Genomic DNA, 19,274 nt, shown 5'->3' with positions numbered 1-19,274 from the left:
TACTGTAATGTTTGTGATGAGGCCTATTAATTAAAAACTTCTTAGTTTGAATAACAAACATTCTGTCTCCCACTACGAATATTACTCGTACTTCTAGTACTACAACTGATACTTCTACTACCATACTACTAGTATTTCTACTGCTATTAATACTACAACTACTACTAATGTTATTACAAATACGACTATGGCTAATAGTATTACAGCTGTTTCTACTGCTATTGATACTAAACCTACTATTACTGCTAGTACTACTAATACCACAATTATAACTAATACTACTACTAATATTACTACAAACAATTTTAAACAAATTTAAGCTCCTGCAACTTCTGTTTTTAGAAAATCTATTGAAATTCAGCTTCCCCACTTCCTGTATTTTCAGCAGTTCTTTAAAATAATTTCAGCTATTCTTATGCCTCTATCAACAGCAATTTTTCACTATTCATTTCTGTATTTTTTTGCAATATTTCAAATTTATTTCAGCTGTTTTCATTTCTGCTTTTTCAGCAAATCTATTGAAATTCCTTTCAGCTTCTCCCATTTCTGTATTTTCAGCAATTTCAAATTCATTTCAGCTTTTCTAATATCTATAATTTCAGCAAATGTATTCAAATTCCCTTCAACTTTCTGTATTTTCAGCTATTTTAAAAAGTTCATTTCAGCTTTCAGCTTTTTGCATTCCAACGCATTTTCAGCAGGAAATGCATTTTCTAGTCTAGTTTCAACTTCTTCTATTTCTTCCGCGGCACCTTTCAACTCCTTCACACTTTCAGCTATTAAAACCGTTCAAATATTAAAATGTTCAGCTCCTTTCTGGCTTGAGGGCTATGACTTTTCAGCTTTCTACCTCTTATGCTTGAATTTATATAAATCAATAATCATTAATATTTTAACATGGTTTTCAAATGGAGTTTGCTTTCAAATCCTCCTAAACTTCTTCAACTTTCAGATTTTTCAGCTTCGCGAATCTTTCAGCTACAGACACCATTTCAACTCTCAAATGTTCACACAGGTCTCAACTATTTTATGAAAAAAACTGCTTCTTGATATCTATTGTACTTTTTTCATAATCACTGATTATGTTTCACTAGTTTTTCGCTCCGTTTCTGACTTTTACATGAGTGTGTATTGCGTCTGCTAGAGTGGAGAGCTCGCGGGCTAGAGGCTGAAGCAGCGCAGAAATCTGGTTAAAAAAGTATGGAACTTCTGTCCTTGCAGCCAAAGTATACACTCTAGAGGCTTCATTTCTTCAGATTAATGAGGGTATGGTTGTGCTGATTGGATTAATGTGTTCATGGAATCCCAGAGTTTTTTAGTTTTGGCGCAAGGAGTGTTTGAGTGACACAACCTCTGCCAAAAGCCCCATAGGCTCCAATACAAATCTGCCGACATATTTCTCACAAAAATCCACAAGGTACACGTTTTGTAAACGGCCATAGGAGCCGTATTTATTACCGGACAGACATAAAAAGCACATCCACGCGTTCGGTAGAGTCTCGGGTCTCATACAAACGCCGTATTTTTTAGATAGCTGTTATAGTTTTGCGCTGGTTCTCATTTGTGTGAGGTGTGGATTCTGTGTAACTTGCTGCCATGTCTCTGCATTTTGCAGCCGTTAATGAGCACAGGTGCGGCGTTGTCGTGGTTACGAGCACTCACACGCTGCAGGATCTGTCTGTGACTCACAGCTGCTCCTTGTGACCTGATTAGTGGAGTCACATGACGCAGCTATGCTTTCTGTCAACAGACCAATATGATAAAGACACTCGCCCCCCTCCCCCCTCCACCCTGACCTCTTCTCACTGTTAATCACTCAGTCAGTCAGTCTGTCTAATTCTCCTCCCCTCTCCCTCTCTATCTCTTCCTCACCACCATTCCCTTCCTCACCCTCTCACCCTCCCTCCCTCTATCTACACCCCCCCACCCAATCCATTAGGTGCGCCGTTGTCGTGGTTACTCGCTCACACGCTGCAGGATCTCTGTCTGTGGCTCAAAGCTGCTCCTATAACCTGATTAGTGGAGTCACATGACGCAGCTATGCTTTCTGTCAACAGACCAATATGATAAAGACACTCGCCCCCCCTCCCCCCTCCACCCTGACCTCTTCTCACTGTTAATCACTCAGTCAGTCAGTCAGTCAGTCTATTTCTCCTCTCTCTCTCTCCCTCTATCTCTTCCTCACCACCCCTCCCTTCCTCACCCTCTCACCCTCCCTCCCTCTATCTACACCCCCCCACCCCACCCAATCCAATAATTTCAAAATAAAAGCCCCATGGAGGGAATTTTTACTGTAATGTTAGTGATGAGGCCTATTAATTAAAAACTTCTTAGTTTGAATAACAAACATTCTGTCTCCCAACCCCCCCTCACCCAATTCCATCATTACAAACTAAAAGCCTCAATGATTATCTGTACCTTAACCATGAAGCGGTTTCGTTGAAATACGCATTGCTCTTTCAAATACTACTATAACCACTACGAATATTACTAGTACTTCTAGTAGAACTACAACTGATACTTCTACTACCATACTACTAGTATTTCTACTGCTATTAATACTACAACTACTACTAATGTTATTACAAATACTACTATGGCTAATAGTGTTAGTATTACAGCTGTTTCTACTGCTATTGATACTAAACCAACTTCTACTGCTAGTACTACTAATACCACAATTACAACTATAACTACTACTACTACTAATATTACTACAAACAATTTTAAACCTCTTTTTATTCATCTCAGCTTTTGTTATTTCTGTACTGTTTTAAATTAATTTAAGCTCCTGCAACTTCTGCTTTGTTTTGCAATATTTCACATTTATTTCAGCTGTTTTCATTTCTGCTTTTTCAGCAAATCTATTGAAAATCCTTTCAGCTTCTCCCATTTCTGTATTTTCAGCAATTTCAAATTCATTTCAGCTTTTCTAATATCTGTAATTTCAGATGTATTCAAATTCCCTTCAACTTTCTGTATTTTCAGCTTTTTTTAAATATTCATTTCAGCTTTCAGCTTTTTGCATTCCAACGCATTTTCAGCAGGAAATGCATTTTCTAGTTGAAGTTGGCGTTATCACTGGTTACTTATCAACGATTGATAGGTGTAAGAATTAACGGTGTGTGTGTGTGTGTGTGTGTGTGTGTGTGTGTGTGTGTGTGTGTGTGTGTGTGTGTGTGTGTGTGTGTGTGTGTGTGTGTGTGTGTGTGTGTGTGTGTGTGTGTGTGTGTGTGTGTGTGTGTGTGTGTGTGTGTTCGTGTTCCTGCAGGGTGGCTGAGAAGGAGCCCATCAACAAGATGTCCCTCCATAACCTGGCCACCGTGTTCGGCCCCACTCTGCTCAGGCCCTCAGAGTCTGAGAGCGCGAAGGGACTGCACATCACCTCCGCCTCTGACATCTGGTCACACGACGTGATGGCGCAGGTACCTTTGCGCAGAAGCACTTTCTTTTTGGGGGCGGACACAGTAGCACATAGATGTTTCCGGTCGCAGCACATGTTTATCTGGATGAGTTTTTCTCCCACGTCCCCAAGTGACCCGTGTCGCTGCGCTGTTCTCTCCCGGCTCTATTTCGGCTGCAGGCCATCCCCTCCTCTCTGCTCCATAGTAAATCATCATAACGTGGCCAGCATGAAGATGCAGGAGGCCCTGTCAGTGTTTGTACTGGGACTTAAATTCTTAATGTTTACTGCATAAGTATACAAAATTTCAAAAACCAAAGGAAGGCGCTTTGGTTGTTATATTCTAGATATAATATAATAATGGGGATTGATGATGTTATTAGAAGAACCATCTAGAAATCTAAATAGAGATCTAGAGACATTCCTGGACATGTTTATGAGGATACAATTAAGTCCACATACTCCCAAAATATGCTTTCTCAGAATAGTACTATAATATTACTGAATTTAAATTCAGTTACACGCTAGCAACTGTTTGTTACAGTATCAGCGTAAAAAAGCCTTTGTGACTTATGCTATATGCTATAGCCATGCTATACCCAACTTTAGACACATTCACATGTTTAAATGAAGCTGAAACAGCAGACTTAAAAAAATAAAATAAGATTGAATCTGCTACATTACATTACATGTCATTTAGCTGACGCTTTTATCCAAAGCGACTTACAATAAGTGCATTTCAACCATAAGGATACAAACCCAGATTAACAGGTAACAGAGAAGGGACTTTATTTCATCAATATAAGCCAATTTACAACTTGCTATAAATCAAGCTTGAAAGAGATACCAGAGTAATTAATTAGTGCTGAATTAGGCAGAGGACCAACGTAAAAGCAGCCGAAGCTACTTAAATATGAACTAAAGTTCTGTGAACTAAATACAGCAGTTGAAAATGAAAAAGCATTTGAAAAACAACAAAAGAGAGCAAAGTCCTTTAAATTGTTCTGTATTGAGCTTTAGGATGTATGCTTCCCATCATGAGGTACATCTTCAGGGGGAAAAACAAGTGAAATCAAAGACACATACTCATTGGTAGAAGGTAAAAGGAAGCCAGCCATCAGCTACAGTCTGGCTGATCTCTTGTAGACGTCCCACGGAGGTCCTCAGAGTCAGACCTGCCTCGGCAATAAGGGCTCATTTGGATTGAAATGAAAGGAATTTCTAATCAAACCAACGTGTTTTCTCTCCTCCCAGGTCCAGGTGCTGCTGTATTACCTGCAGCATCCTCCCATCTCCTTTGCCGAGCTGAAGCGCAACACGCTCTACTTTTCCACTGATGTCTAAGCTCCACCCACCTCCCTCAGGGCGCCATCTGGAGAGGAGAGAGTGAGAGACTCCGTACAAACCCCGGCCCTCATTGCTCACTCCTCCTGCCTCACCTCTCCTCCCAGCAGGCAGCGCATCTCGACTGTACAGAGCCCGCCCCCTTCTCCCCCCACGTACCCCACACACACACACCCCTCTCCTGTCTGCCCCCCCCAACTCACAGTCAACCCCCGACCCGCCCAATCCTGAAAAGAGATGTAGCCCAGCTTGAGGGAGATGGGGAAGGAGATTTGCCGGTCGTCTCCTTGTCACACGTCACGTCCCGTTGTTAATGTGAGGAGAGCCGCCGGGCGCCTCGCAACGCCAAGACGACAAGGAATGCTTGGACCGGGTGGGGTAAAGCCGCGGTCCCCAGCGGCGGCCCAGGATCAAACCTGTGTGCATGTCTCGATCCCAGAAACCATTCGACTCTTTATTCCCGATCAGAGGCATTCCAGAATAAATGGCATTTACATGTTTAATAGTTCTGTTCAACAGCTGTTCTGTTTCCTTTTTCTGTCGTTCTGACTTTGTGCATGTGGTGGAGGCCGGGCGCGTGTGGTTCTACAGGAGGGACCATGAGAACATGTGAGGTTTAGAGGTGGCTGGGAAGCCATCCTGCTCAACGGCTGGCAATGCGCCTCTCTGTACTGACAAACAAGAGGGAACCGGCCTCCCCAGTCATTCTCGGCCAAATTTGCCCTATTTATTTGAAATATATATGATATTTGTGCCTGTACAGTTCCGTGCAACTAGAGAAATGCTCTAAGCAGTCTGTTTTTTGAAGTTTATTCAGGTAGTGATGTTATTTTTAGGCAGGATTTTTTTCTCATTTACCATGAGGAGAAAAAAAAGCATAAATAGGAAGTCTACCAGTTAATGTCGCACACTTTGTAGAGGAGAAAGAGCACTCTGTGACAAGACGTTTGTTAGGAGTGGAACATTTATAAAAGATAATTCTCATTGTTCCATTGCAAGCCTGTTCCAAGTGTTTTACTGCACCGTCCATAGACTCGATTTGTGTATAGTTGCCCTCATTGCATGTTCAGCTTGTCAAACAGGCCAGGTAACACAAAGCCAGGGCCAGAAGGATTTGGACCTGACACCATTCCTCTACATTTTGCCTCCTTACGCAACCCGAAAGGATTTAAACTGAAGAGGCCCAATTCTTCTGTCCCTGACTGTTGGTCAGGCTCTCGCCACGACTGGCCCAGCTTTCTGCTATCGAGCCTGCGACATATCTTAAAATACTGTAAGCACCGCTAGATGAGTTTTATTTGATATTTTTAATATAATATATTAAAAAGGAATAAAAAATGTTGTATTTTACCTCTACGGAGAAGACATTTCAATATACTGTAATATTAAGACTCGATGTGAACTTTTTCCCCTTTTTCTTTTTTTTTTTAGTAAAATAAAAGTTACCAAAACACTCTCACTTTGTGTCTGTCTGTTTCTATATTACCGTGGAAACAATAAGGTTTATTTGTCAGTCTACTACCGGGTTGTACAGAACTATTTAGATTGTCGTCACAATTTGATACATGAGAAAGAAAATGTAAAAAAATCAAAAAACAACACTACAGTTGGATGAAGGCGTCACACAGGCAGAGAAAAGAATCTGATAAATGTGATTAGTGCTCATAGAGACGGCAGCCAGCCGCTTGTGGCTTTTTGTCTTTTTAATAACATGTGATTGTCCTTTTCTCACCAACATCACTGATGAGCAACAGATGAGTGCCAACGGTGTTCTGGATGATCGACACATAATATTACACTGTAACAATTTCATATTCATGTATTGTGAGACCATGCAGCTAAAATAACTATTCACATAGCACATTTTTAAAATCATGTTTAACATCGTTTCAAAGAAACCAAAATATTGATTTATGAAATAGGTAATATTGTATATATGAAACGTGACGAACAACCCAACTCTAATTCCAAAGGCACTTATTTGCTGTTTTGTAATCTCTAATGGATCATTTCCACTTTTAGACAAACCCACTAATACTTCAGAATCGCGGCTTCCTTCTTTTTATGATTTTCTTGTCCACATGATTCAACTAAACCTCATCATCTAAAATGAAACGATTCAAGATTAAACTAAAAATTTAAATTTAAAATGTCAGATCTTGGTGTGTTGCACCTCCTGCTGGTCGATTTAACACATTGTCAAAATGTGTTAAACTCGATCACGTCAAAAAATATATGCTATGATGACATATTTAGGGCAGCACCCCAGACATGTGCCCTCTGGAGCCGACCTGTAAGCAACCATCAGAAATCACGGCTGCTGTGAGAAGACTCACTCGAACAAAAAAAACCAACATATATATATATATATAAATATATATTCTATATATTCTTCTGGTGTAAAGTCTCTGACGTGCGTCAGGATAAGCCATGGAAACGACACAACTGAGGAAGAAACAGGTCAGCAGAGTCCTCACTTTGAATTTGAAGCCGGAAACCAGTTGACCTCTCGCGAGGCTGACGGAGGAAGCAAGACTTTTATTATACTGGAAAATCAATTTAGTTAAAAAACAGTAAAACAAAATGCGTCTCTTGACAAGCAGTGGAATACCAAAGGACCCAAAAATGTCCCCCGATAGGCCGCTGATAGACGAGAAACCCCTGCTGAAGGACGGCCACCACCCAGTGACACAATAGCCGTGCCGGTTAGATAGCCTTCACATTTATTTTATTACAAATCATTGTGTTTTTTAGTAAAAAGGTCAATGTTTTTTCTGACAAAAAGACCCAAAAGAAAACTTTCGCTCGATGATTATGCCGAATAAGGTGAATATTTGATGGACAGAATGTTCTAAAATGTGTTATTTAGTCTAGTTGTTTTTAGTAATATAAATATTTAAATTCTATAGAATTAGAAGTCAAACTTGCAGGTGCTGTTTTCCCCTCAGGTTGTATAATCTACATCATTGAGCCTCCTGCTGAATCGGTGTCATATTAAGTAAGTCTGGTTAACTTTTTACGACGTTCATCAGCTAGTGGAAATATCTGCCACTATGTCTGCGCACAAAGGTTTGATTTACACTTAATTATTTATTAGAATTGTCTTTTTAGCCAGAGTTCTGTAGACATGGTTGTCTCTGGTCGGTTTATGTGAGCACAAAATGTTTCTGACAGTAAGCACTTCATTTGGGTTGTTTTTCTTTAATTCTTCCCATAAAAATGGAAATTTTGTCTGAAACCGCTTCCTATGTGATAAACCCATAAAAAGAATGTGACCCTCGCAGGATGTGGTCACATTAGCGTTCAGTGCCTTTGACCTAAAACCAGTTTTATGACGGTATTAATGTTAAAGCATCGGTTAGGATATTGTTCTTTAGACAAAATGCCACACTGAAGCCCATATAAGCTTTACATAATGTTCATTCTGATATTAAATTAACACTTTAAATATGTCCATTTAATCCCTTCGCACATGTAGCCAATATGACTCACTCCCCGTTGTTTAGTTATTTCACATCTGAACGTCTTGAGAAAAAATACAAATAATTCATATGATTTGATTTTTGATGCAGTTCAATTGATCTGAAATGCTCCTGATGTGACACATTCACCTCAGACAACAGTATGTTGGTTTATCCTAAAGCCGTCTAACAACACGAGCCTACTGGCACTATACTATTCACTTTATTATTTTCTTTGTTCAATAATAATTGGATTGTCATGGACACTTGTGTGTATACTTAAAAAATAGAAGTTCTGAAAAATTCAACAAAAAAAACAAACATTTTTAATTAAAATGATTTGATGTGGATTAGTCCGGTAGACACATCATACAAATGTCCTACAGTAACAACAGTAATAAGAACATTTTATGCCTTCAACATAGAAGCAGAGATCCACTCTGGTCATGTCTGGAAAGTCTCGTCAGGAAGCTGCTCTGCTTTTCTCAAACTGTGATGAAAGAACCGAGTCTCTTTCCCCACCACTGTACACAAATCCGTCGCTCCCACCCAAAACATCAGCTCTGCTTTTTCCCCGCAATCCTCCACGTGCAGGTAAACAATCCCATTGGTCACACGGCTTGTCCACGCGCGCATCCCACAGAGTCCCGATAAGAGTCGCTCTTTTGTGGTTCACCGTAAATAATATTCAATGGCGGCGGAGAACGCAGCAAAGCCTCCACATCCGAGCACCCCGGCTTTCAGGCCAGCTGCAAGAACAGAAAGAACAACGCAAGTGAGGACCAAAGGAAACTCTCGTTTAAAACATCACAGCCAAAACAGACGCGGTTACGTACCGCGGAATCCGATGGCCCCCCCCGTGACACAGCCGCTGTACACGCCGTTCTTCCAGTCGGACTTCCCCCGGTGCTGTAGAAGAGAAAAAAAAAAGGTTAACAATAAGAATGATCAGTTAGCATAGATCCAACAAACTTTCCTCTGTCACAGGTGTGCGGCAGAGGGAGCTGTGAAGAGGAGGCACAATGCAACGACCCCCAGGTCCCCGAAGCACCTCAGACCCTCTACATGGGATGTCAAAATGCACCACATGCAACAGCAACGGCTAAGTGCCATCAGAGACCGTTTAAAACCCGGCTGCTACATCACCACTGTGCAACATAGAAGCCAGTACGACACTGCTCTCAAGTCACTGGACACAAATAAATAAATACATTGCATTGACTGATTTCCCGAATATTTGGAGCTAAATCACAAAATTAAAAAAAAACAAAAAAATACATTTCCACCTAGTTTGAAATCCACCTTCTGATTAACGTGATCAATTTAGCGATCTTGTAGAGCATCTTAGACATAATTCAACATGATTGAATTCGTGACCTACTGATTCTATGATGCACTCTGTGCAGGAGAACATGGCGCCCACGATGGCAAAGTTCTTGGCGTACGACATCCCCCTCTGGCCCATGTCTTTGAGGACTTCTCGCGCTGACGGGGTTTTCAGGGGGTCTTTGGGGTCGAAGCCAACATTGGTATCGATGCCTGCAGTGAAAACACCAAATGCTCCTCCGAGGACAAACCCTGTGGAGAACAAAAAACACCTGAGAAATCACAACACAGTTCACAGGTCGAGGGGAATACAAGATACTACTCTACTGTGATGTGAGAGATATGTTAAGGTTATTGACCAGGTATGTGTAATGTACAGCATACGTTGTGGTGCCACTATTAATATTATTTAAAGAGAATATTGTTTTCTGTCAATCGGTTAATCATTTGAGCACTACATCAGAGAAACCACATACTAATGTCCCAAAGTGTCCCCGTCATATCCACTTCCACATACGCATTAGAGCTCCTGCAGCAGATGGTTGACCTGAAGCTGGACGGGAAGAGACGCACGGGTACCGATCGGCTGCCACAGCTTACCTCCCACGCAGGCCAGAACCGACTTGAAGGCGCAGCTCTCCATTCCCCTCTCGATCATCTTCTGCTCGTCGCTTTTAAAGGGCACCGGCAGTCCGCCCATAACGCCGGGACTCAGCTCCTTCACGGCCCTCTTGTCCCCGACGAGGTGCTCCAGGATTGCGCTGTACTGGATCGGGGGGTTGTCCGTGCTCGAATCCGCCGAAGCTGGACCGCGTAAGTCGGAGGCAGCAGCGTTTGCAGCACCCGTGGAAGCAGCCATGTTTCTCAATGACAGACGTCGGTGTAGGTAAATTGAGTCAAAGACAAGTGACTGCAGATTCGACACGTCGGCAAATCGTGCTGATGTCGGAAAATGGAAATATTATAACCACTATTTAAGACGTTGTATTTCTAAATTTTTAGCAGAACTACTAACTTGGATTATTATTGAATTGTTCATATACAAGCAAAACAAAACTACTTTGCATTATGTACTGTACTCGTGTCAGCACATTCTACCCAAGACTTCAGGAGCCCTGCAGCGGATTGTACCTTTTTATTTTGAGTTTTTTTTCTTGAAACCTTATGGTCATTATTGAGTTTGTGTTGTGATGTTGACTATCACCGTCTAACTGTTTTAATACATCCTATCTCTTCAATAAATCATATTTGGTCCGATGGAATGTGTATATTGTTCCCTTAACAGTGTCAGTCAGTGGAATGAGTTATTCAATAGAAATACTACATTTCCCAGAAATACAAAAAAATACTACATTACCCAGAAATCTCCCCGCTCACTGCACCAAACTCGCTGCGCGCGCTCCACCTACTGGCTCCAGCACGCGCTGCTGGTGACGCTTAAAGGACTCGCGTGCGCGAGGCGGGCATCCTGATCAAACGACGGCGGCGCGACACCGACCAGGTGAGCGTGAGCTGGGACTCGTTTCCTTTACACCACCGGTGTCATTTGCTCTTCTTGTCATCAAAATGTCTGGGTTTAAAATGTGTGAACTTGTTACCGCGGCGCAGCTGTCAGAGAGAGAGACGCGCGGTGTCCCCTCGTGTCCTACTGTCTCTGTTTCCTCTCCTTTACCGACGGAGGCGGACATGTCTCTCCCGATGCGACAACGGCTGTCATTTGATAGCAGGAGGACAGGTGGTTTCCCCGCTAATTGGACTTGTCCCAGCATTTCTGTGATCTCGGTCCAATAAACGGGAGGACTGCGGCGCACGAGGCGCGATGACGCGGCGGCGCTCCAGATACTCGTCCCCGGTTCTTCTGTTTACTTGTTAACGTCGTCCGGTGTGAAGTCGTGAGTTCAACAGGAGCCGTCGCTCGGTAACGTTCCTCCACATATTTTCTTTTAACATCTCGTTGATGACCTCAATTCTTCTTCCTCTTAGTGTGATGCGCTGGTCATGTTCTCGTCAGGTAGTGGCGTGTTTTATTTGCTGTCCGACGTGGATGTTGTTTTATCCATCGAACATACTCGTGACGATACACGGACCATCCTTTACGAAATGAAGAAACTATAATGTGAATTATTTTGCTATATTTTCTTTAAATTGTACTGGAAGAGTAAGAAGTCATGGTGTCAGGAGGAGAGAGGAGCTGTGGCTTTTATTTCTAGTTTTTTTTGCCTAAAGTAATTCAAATTGAAATACATTGACGCTATAATATATTGGATTAGATTATCCATGTGTAGTCCCCTCAGGTTGCTAAAACTGCAAACCTCTCCTTGAAATGATTGAAGACCTAAACTCTATGCCCTGAACCCAAGCGGTTTTAACTATGCAAACATTTACTTTCCCCATTTAATTTGAATGATAGGATCAATATGAACGGTAGCAACAAGGCACCGTTTACCACCTCTTTAACAGCGTTGTCATAGTGTGCTTCTTTAAATAACCGTGGGTGGCAAATGTATTTATGTAGGGTTTTATGTACATTTAAAATTTGCTGCTCCTGGCAAGTTTCCCTCAGAACCGCTTGTGCACTGCAAGCTGTTTTTCTCCACATGATCATGCAGCCATTTGTTCCTCATTAGATCAGTGCCATGTGAAGCAGTCAAACAAGGCCTTGTTGTGTTAAGTGCACTGGTTTTTGAAAGGTTGTTTTTCATGTCTTCATTAGGTCCTTAATTTCTTAATTCTAGCAAACTATCCTGGCGAGGCTCCTGTAGTTCTACTCTTGCCACGTAACATTGTACCTGTAACACAAAGCCTTTCAGAAAACTCAGATCCCCGTCCAAATGACTGATGCTTGACCTTTTTTATTTTGGTCATGGCTTTGCTGTGATACAAAATTGGACATCTCAATAATGACAAGGTCGCCTCGCAATTAAACGCGCATGTGTTCTTTGGGGGAAACCAAATGGGCAACAAATGACAGCTTTCACTTTCTGTTCCTTTTGATTATGCCAGTAGAAAGGAGATCTCAAACACAAGCGGCCGTTGATGTGAATATTGTCGGTTGGTAATTATACCCTTTGTTTTTCTCATGGTTAACCATCCAAGAAGGGGAAACCGTTGAAGTCTGTCTGGGTTGTCCTCAGGATAGGCGGTGCTGGACACAAAAAGCCCCAAAGGAGGCTTATGTTGATGTAATGATGGCCTAGTAAAGTGATGGAACAACCACTGATATGCACTGATGGATGTCATGTGAAGGGGCTCCTGTCTCTTCTGTGTCTGCGGTGAGCGGGAAATCACATGAACACATCTGTCAACAATTAATGAAATTCATCAATTTAATATGATATCTCTCTGATTGATTTCATGATGTTCTGTTTGCCATTAATGTAGGTATAGGAGATGTTAGATGGATATTGGCGTGTTCTTGTAGAGCCTAAAAGACTGAATCTCCCTCCATTTTTTTTTTTTTTTTTTTTTTTGTGTCTAGAACTGCTCTCCTCCGCTGCTCAGCGTATTCCCCAGGCAGTTCCTGTCATTGGTTTGCTATTTATAGCCATGGGTTATGTGGGGAGCACCCGTGTCTGCGTCGGTAGGTGCTGTGGCTTGTTTTGTTACACAGAAAATGACACCCGGTGATCTCGTGGTGCGCGTGGAGATCACCGGGTATCATTGGTGCTCGATGACTCACTAAAGGAAATTCACGTTCACCGACATGCTGTGACGGACACGTGAAAGGAGTAACGGTGAAGGTTGATAAACCCAGTTATCGTGACCTTGTCCAGCGGTGGGGAGAAAAAAGGGGGAAAGGTGCTGCAGTGATGTAGTTACTCTGTAAGTCAGAGGCTCAGATGTTGAATCCACGTAGAGAGGATGAGAAGATGATTGCACCATTATAACGAGCTGCAGGCGCACTATCACCGTGTAACACATCGATCCGGGTTCACACTAAAGAAGGCAGAAAACGCACACTTCATAGATCCGGCAATGTCTTTGTGGCAATTCTAAATGCTGTCAAGAGATGCAATCACTGTCCAACTATATGGTTATACTACTTTATCGAGTCAAAAAAGTGCTGATCAAGCTTTTAAGGTGAAATGAAGACTTCACTCCCCACATTGATGAGGACCAGGGAGGATGCTGAGCTGGACCGATTTGAATCTGAGCTGACGTCAATCAATCGGTGGCTGTTTAGTGTTTCCCTGAATCAATGTTGGGCGACAGTTCTGTGTTTTCAATTTTAGTTAGACGGGACATGAAAGTCATACGCACACGTCAGACATATTCTTCAGGGCACATTCACAATTGCTGAAATATTTTGTTCGTGAGAATGCCTGTTGAGTAAAGCAGTCCGTTAGTTTGAGGCTGAGCCGCCCTCAACCAACGGAGCCCCGTGTTAACCGTCAAACAATTTGCCAACATATCATTTTGTTGAGTTCCTCCACAAATAATCCCACAAAAGCATTGGAATAAGTTTGGTGTAGACCAAAGATGTGTTCATATGTTTCTTGGACTGAAGTTATTGTAGTTAATGTAAAAAGAGCCCAACATTTGTACGAAGTGGCAAAGTTTGCGGTATCGAAAACAAACCCCTGAGAGAGCAGAGCAGCTTTGGATGCACACGCTTCTGGTTCATAAAGGGATCAACCTAGCAACCATTTCCCCGGCACATATTATAAAGTCATTAGGAGTATACGGTTCGAGGCAACGTGGTTGCTCAGATGGCACGGCGTCAAATTTGAGGTTCAAATATGAACGAGGCCCGAGATGTTGTGTTTGGATCAAAAGTGACTAGATAAGTTAATGCTTTTGGAGAGAGAAGCTGACTGCACACCGTTGATGAATCCTGAGCAACGCAACTGTTCAGCTCCTCACAGGACGCTTCATGCTCACACCACAGTAGCAGTAAATGGGTTGTGTTGAGGTCAGGTTGCTGTAGAACCCGGCTTTGTCCCTGCGTAGCCCCCCTACTTAACCTTTTCCAGCGGGGAATGTCGACGCTCCTGTTCGTAACGGGATTAGCCTTCAGCGCGAGGATCTCTGGAAAATACTTACACGGTGAAAAGCAACATTTTCTCTCTTCCACAGAGAGACCCACATTGAGGGGAAATAACTAATCAAAGAAGGAAGCCCTGTACTCTGTGCTGAGGAGGTCTGCGTACAGTTGGAGTGGCACGTCCTTCGCTGCGGCGCAGGAGGCTCTAATTGAGGAGATAAGAGGAGATGGACCGATTGGCGCAGGAATGAGCACCGATCTGGCCTTTAATCCGTTAGTTGAATCAGTACGCCGTCAGCAAGTTACCGATATGCTGCGTGATATTTGAACTACGTGCCGTTTGCTCGGCAAAGACAGATGGGAGCAATGTTGTAATGGCGTAATGGGGGTTGATGCATCGGTTAGTTGTGAAAGTAGATTTTGTCTAAAGCATCGTCTTCCTCTGGCTCTGTCTTCTAGTTCAAGAGCGTCCAGGAAGCCGGCCGCATACTTGACGAGCACAGCAGTCCAACTCGGTGGCCCCGAGGAACGCTAGAGTTTCTGTAAATGGGTCATCCAGGCCACGGAGTAAAGCAGTAAAGCTTTTTGAATTCTCCGGCCTCCAGAGTGGATAAGACTAATGATTTGGTTTATTAAATGAGTTATGTCATCCAGCTGAACAGGATACGCAAGTTCACCAGCGTGACGTTTACACGCGCCAGTTGGGAGTGTCTGCGTCTTTGATGCGTCGTCTCTGGTACCGGAAATAGTTCTGACCCATTGTTGTCTCTCGCACGGGTTACATGGAACACGCCCACAGCATTGTGTACATCGAGCAGCTCTCAGGCCACACGTTTGTGTTCGGCCGCAGGGCCAAAAAACAGAGCAGGGATTGATCCTTTCAGTAGCTCTACTAACTGGCACTATTACTCTGATTATTCTGTTTCTATGGGATCGGCCCACACGCTGTACATGCAGCCGGCCGAGCGGAAAGCAGCTGACATTCTGCCGTGTGGCTCTGACTAACTGTGTATTAGTCAAGAACTTTGACACTATCTGAGCAGGAAGTCGAGCCCTCGAGGGAGCGCTGCTCTGAGGAAGATAAAAACCCGAAGATGAAGTAGATGAACTATGCAAGATAACAGTATTTATATCAAACCCTATTCTTCATGTCAAGGGCATCCATGGACACTCGGTAGTCGTTTATAATGGGTACACTTATTATACTCAGGAGTCATTTCTTATTATTATTATTTTTTTTTTTCAGAAAGCAGAACATCTATGCAGAACAACCACGAGTGAAATAGTATTGAGGACAAACAATTTAAATTTGAGTTCAGGATGTGAAGAAAAATTGCCCAACTCGCACGAATTAAAGTAGCAGAGTTGAAGTGTGAACTAACAGGATGTCATAGTCAGCACTTATTTTTTTGAGTTTTGAAAGCCCTGCTCTATAGGCTCAAAAGCCAAGCAAACAAGAACCTATTGGTTTAAATCCAGATCTAACGCGGCATCGCTTTCTTCTCAAGCGCTGCTTTCATCTCTTCTTGAGCTAAACGATGCCGACTTAAGCAGCAGCTTCCCTCTGCATTTCAAATTCAAACGCTGACGTGTAGTTTTTCTGTGTTTTGGATGAGGTTCTTGTATTACTCTTTCTAGCAATAATTCACATCAAAGTCTCCACATGGAAAGGCAGTTGGCACACACAGCCTCACACATAACGCACACACACATGCATACCACTTGTTTTAGGTTCAGGGCTTCAGTGTGCAGTTTGAACTTTTTTTTTAAAGTGTTATATTTGTACAGCTTTAGGAATTCTGGTGTTTTTGATTCTGCTCATATTCAACTCTTAGAAATTGCCACTGCAGACAATGTCACGCATTGGGGAAGGACGTTTGCGTGCTAGTTTCATATCCCTTCAGTGCAAAGGGAAAACCCAGGGGGAGAGCAGAGACCGTCTCACAGTGGGAAATACAGACTCGACCCGCACTCACTTCCTGTTTCACTTTAGCTCACATACTGGCTCTGCACGGTTTCCTCCAACCCACAGGTGCTGTACAGATGCGTCTGGGCTACTACGTGGTCGGGCTCTAATTAATAAATGATGGCATAAACTTAGTTTATGACTATTTGAATGTTACGTGTTTATGACTATTTGAATGTTACGTGTTATCAGTTAATGTCTCCACCTTTGATCCCTCAAAAGGTAGTTGAGCAAATAACCGTTTGCTTCTTCATTCATTTGCTCCCTTTCAGACTTAGTTTTTCTGGACCTTTGTGCTGCTTCTTGTGCTGAATCTCGCATACAGCTGAAGAGGCTGACTAATCGTTATGTTAGAAAAAGGCTGTGAAGCCCTGAGCGTCAGTTAGTATTACACGATCAATCCTTTTCCTAACAAGACTGAAGCTTTGCATGACGCTTGTATGAATTTGGAATCCTACAGTATCTTTAAGTATTCTTTAGCACACTTTCTGATTGTATTATGAGAGCAGGCACTTTTGTCAAGAACCATGGAACAAGCTGTATTTTAAGCAACACACTCACCGTTATTTAGCGTTCTACGTGTGTTTTCACATCCTTTTGCGACGGTGTTGTGTCTATGAGAAGAGTTTGACTCTGTGCTTTTTCCTGTGGAGGGAAAAGGAAGAGAATAAGAGGCTGTCAGCATGTCTGCTGCCACCTCACCTGGTGAGTGTCCAGCCACATCGCTCTATACTCCATTATTTCATCATGTTCAGACACTTGTTCATACTCCAGTTCTTTGGCTGTTTCCTTTCTGCAAATGTCGGGTTTTAATTTAGACAAAGGATCCTGGCAGTATAGAAGCTGCTTTCAGTCGGCTGTTTTTATGGCAGAGAAATGGTCCAGTTGCTGGAAATTACAAGTCTCCAGTGGTAAGCTTTTCCTCCCAAGTCCATGTCCTATATTGGGACTCTTTGGACTGTGGTATTGTTCCTAAACTATATGGCCACCTACCAATGGAAAAGTGATGTACTGTTGGCTGCACAGGGGACTCCTACAAGCTAGTCGGGATCCCCAGACTTTTTATTTAGCACCAACCTCATTGAGGTGGAAAAGTTTTGTTGCGTCCCTTTGAGTGAAATGTCTCCGCAGCGATCGCCTGGATTGCTGAAAGTCTTTACTTTTCTTTTCTCTGATAATAGAAATACGCTTCCCAGGCATGTTTGTTCAAACTGTGGCCATCCATGAAGAGGTACACTGGAATAGAAAAAGTCACATTAAATAAGTTTAGCAGTGTTTCAAGTGTCGTGACCTTCTAAACATTAGACACATCATTGTGTACACTGGACATGTGTATCTGCAGGGGGTGAAAACCACGTTCTAAACATTCCTCAATCCTTCGCAGCATCCCTTTTTGAAAAGCCCTGTCTGTGGCGGTGTCGGAGTGTGGGCCGACCGAGCTCCTCGGTTAACCACTCGCCGCAAGCTGAAGCCGGTTTCATCCCGGACCAGAGTTGCAGTACGCGCTCCACATGCTCCGCGGCCTTGGCGTGCCATACGTCGTGGGATCCAAATTAGACCAGTGTTGTACAGCAGGAAAGGCAGAGTCCTCCACAAACGACACGCCCTCGCTTTAAGAAGCGTTTCTCAAACAAAGAAGGTCTTTGTCGGCGCTGCGGGCTGCTGTTTGTGCCCAACAGCCCGCAGCTGATCGTAAAAAGTCAGCCATAAAGTTAGACATTTTACTGTGGTGATACAAGTATTTACATGGTGCTTTTTAAAAATTTAAAAACCCACACACACACGGTCCCGTGTTAAATCAAGTTACAAGCCACTGCCCTGAGAACAGAAAGTGCCGACACCTGCACTTCTAACGCCACCGTTTTTGGGCTTTGTGATCGCGATGAAGCGCCGTTACCCTCGTTCACACAGTGCTTGGCCACAGTAGTCGCAAAGAGCCATATGTTGGAGATCTGTCCCTCTTCTTTATCCACCCTCCCTTTCTTGCTCTGTGTCTCAAGTAAAAAAAAAAAGGTCTGGAAAAACTGAGGAAAAAAAAACCTTCCCACATCCGAGACTCGTCCTCCCTCTCTGAGTAAGAGTAAAAGAGGCGGCGGCCCAAACGGCACAACTTCCTTGTCCTGACTTCCGTGGTGAGGCAGACAGCCGGTGGCGCGGCCACTTCCAATTGGCCCTCGTGGTCTCTCCAAAGAGCGCCGCAAAGGACGCGTATTTTGGTGTGTTCTGCTGCGGCAGAACATCCAGTAACCCGACACGTGAGTGAACTGCACCTCTGAGCTGTTTGTTGTTGTTTTTTTTAATTTTCTGTGACACCAATCTGTCATCACCCTCCTTCTCTTTACTCATGTTTTCGTACGTTTTGACGTGGTGTTTCACGTACAGCTTTATAGGGACGATGGCGTTTGTTTGGGCTTAAAGATTAGTGAAGGTTTTGAATATTTGAAGAAGTTGGAAAGAAGAACACCTGCTAGTCATGCTGCTAGCATCCTACATCCTTTTTTGTTTTCCCAATGCTGTCAGGAGCATAAAAGATGTATTCGTTGAATCGCTGAATTGAAATGTCCGGGTTCTGATGGTAAAGAAATACCTAAATCCAACATATGCTCCTGTTGTTTTTGTCTAAATGCTTGAATCTTTTCAAACGTATTTTCTACAAATAGAACAGGATCAATTCTATTGATTGAAGCTGAGCAGTGCAGTCACACCTGAGGGCACCTTGTCCGATTAAGGCAGCGGGTCTTTCTGTAATGTCTCTGCAGTCCGTTTCCTCCCATGACAACCATTTATGCG

At 43.0% G+C, this 19,274-nt stretch overlaps 3 protein-coding genes across 14 annotated transcripts in view; 2 read left to right on the top strand and 1 right to left on the bottom strand.

Annotated features, from left to right (window-relative positions):
• Positions 1-6,206, top strand: part of abr (ABR activator of RhoGEF and GTPase) — a 105,952-nt gene extending 99,746 nt beyond the window's left edge. For all 7 annotated transcript variants that reach the window (XM_040182171.2, XM_078106210.1, XM_040182174.2 and 4 more), the window contains 2 exons: positions 3,272-3,425; positions 4,658-6,206. In XM_040182171.2, coding sequence (XP_040038105.2) covers positions 3,272-3,425; positions 4,658-4,747 — 244 coding nt within the window. In that variant the 3' untranslated portion in view covers positions 4,748-6,206. The remainder of the gene's footprint in view (positions 1-3,271; positions 3,426-4,657) is intronic.
• A 2,209-nt stretch (positions 6,207-8,415) lies between these two features.
• timm22 (translocase of inner mitochondrial membrane 22 homolog (yeast)) lies at positions 8,416-11,267 on the bottom strand. Its single transcript, XM_078106214.1, has 4 exons — positions 10,135-11,267; positions 9,590-9,786; positions 9,045-9,117; positions 8,416-8,957 (listed from the first exon to the last, which is right to left on the bottom strand). Exons 1-4 carry the CDS (start codon positions 10,391-10,393, stop codon positions 8,881-8,883), a joined length of 606 nt encoding a protein of 201 aa, XP_077962340.1. The 5' UTR covers positions 10,394-11,267; the 3' UTR covers positions 8,416-8,880.
• The window catches only part of specc1 (sperm antigen with calponin homology and coiled-coil domains 1), a 53,266-nt gene continuing 44,934 nt past the window's right edge, over positions 10,943-19,274 (top strand). For 2 of the 6 annotated variants that reach the window (XM_040182179.2, XM_078106213.1), the window contains exon 1: positions 10,943-11,035. The gene's annotated coding sequence lies outside the window, so the exon portion shown is untranslated. Of the gene's footprint in view, positions 11,036-11,313; positions 11,453-18,602; positions 18,740-19,274 lie in introns of those variants that run through there. The other 4 variants (XM_078106211.1, XM_040182180.2, XM_040182181.2 and 1 more) reach the window with 4 other exon arrangements.

The sequence above is a fragment of the Gasterosteus aculeatus genome, chromosome 7, assembly GCF_964276395.1.
Source record: "Gasterosteus aculeatus chromosome 7, fGasAcu3.hap1.1, whole genome shotgun sequence".
Classification (NCBI taxonomy): Eukaryota; Metazoa; Chordata; class Actinopteri; order Perciformes; family Gasterosteidae; genus Gasterosteus; species Gasterosteus aculeatus.
Note: the sequence above shows the minus strand (reverse complement) of the source record. Positions and strands in the feature narration are given on the sequence as shown.

Bases quoted from the DNA above. Each gene is read 5' to 3' on its own strand.
- timm22 (XM_078106214.1), bottom strand. From the start codon at position 10,393: ATGGCTGCTTCCACGGGTGCTGCAAACGCTGCTGCCTCCGACTTACGC. The intron at 9,787-10,134 runs GTAAGCTGTGGC...TGTTCTCCACAG, and splicing joins GGTTCTGGCCTGCGTGGGAG to GGTTTGTCCTCGGAGGAGCA. The intron at 9,118-9,589 runs GTAGGTCACGAA...TCTCTTCTACAG, and splicing joins CAGAGTGCATCATAGAATCA to CACCGGGGGAAGTCCGACTG.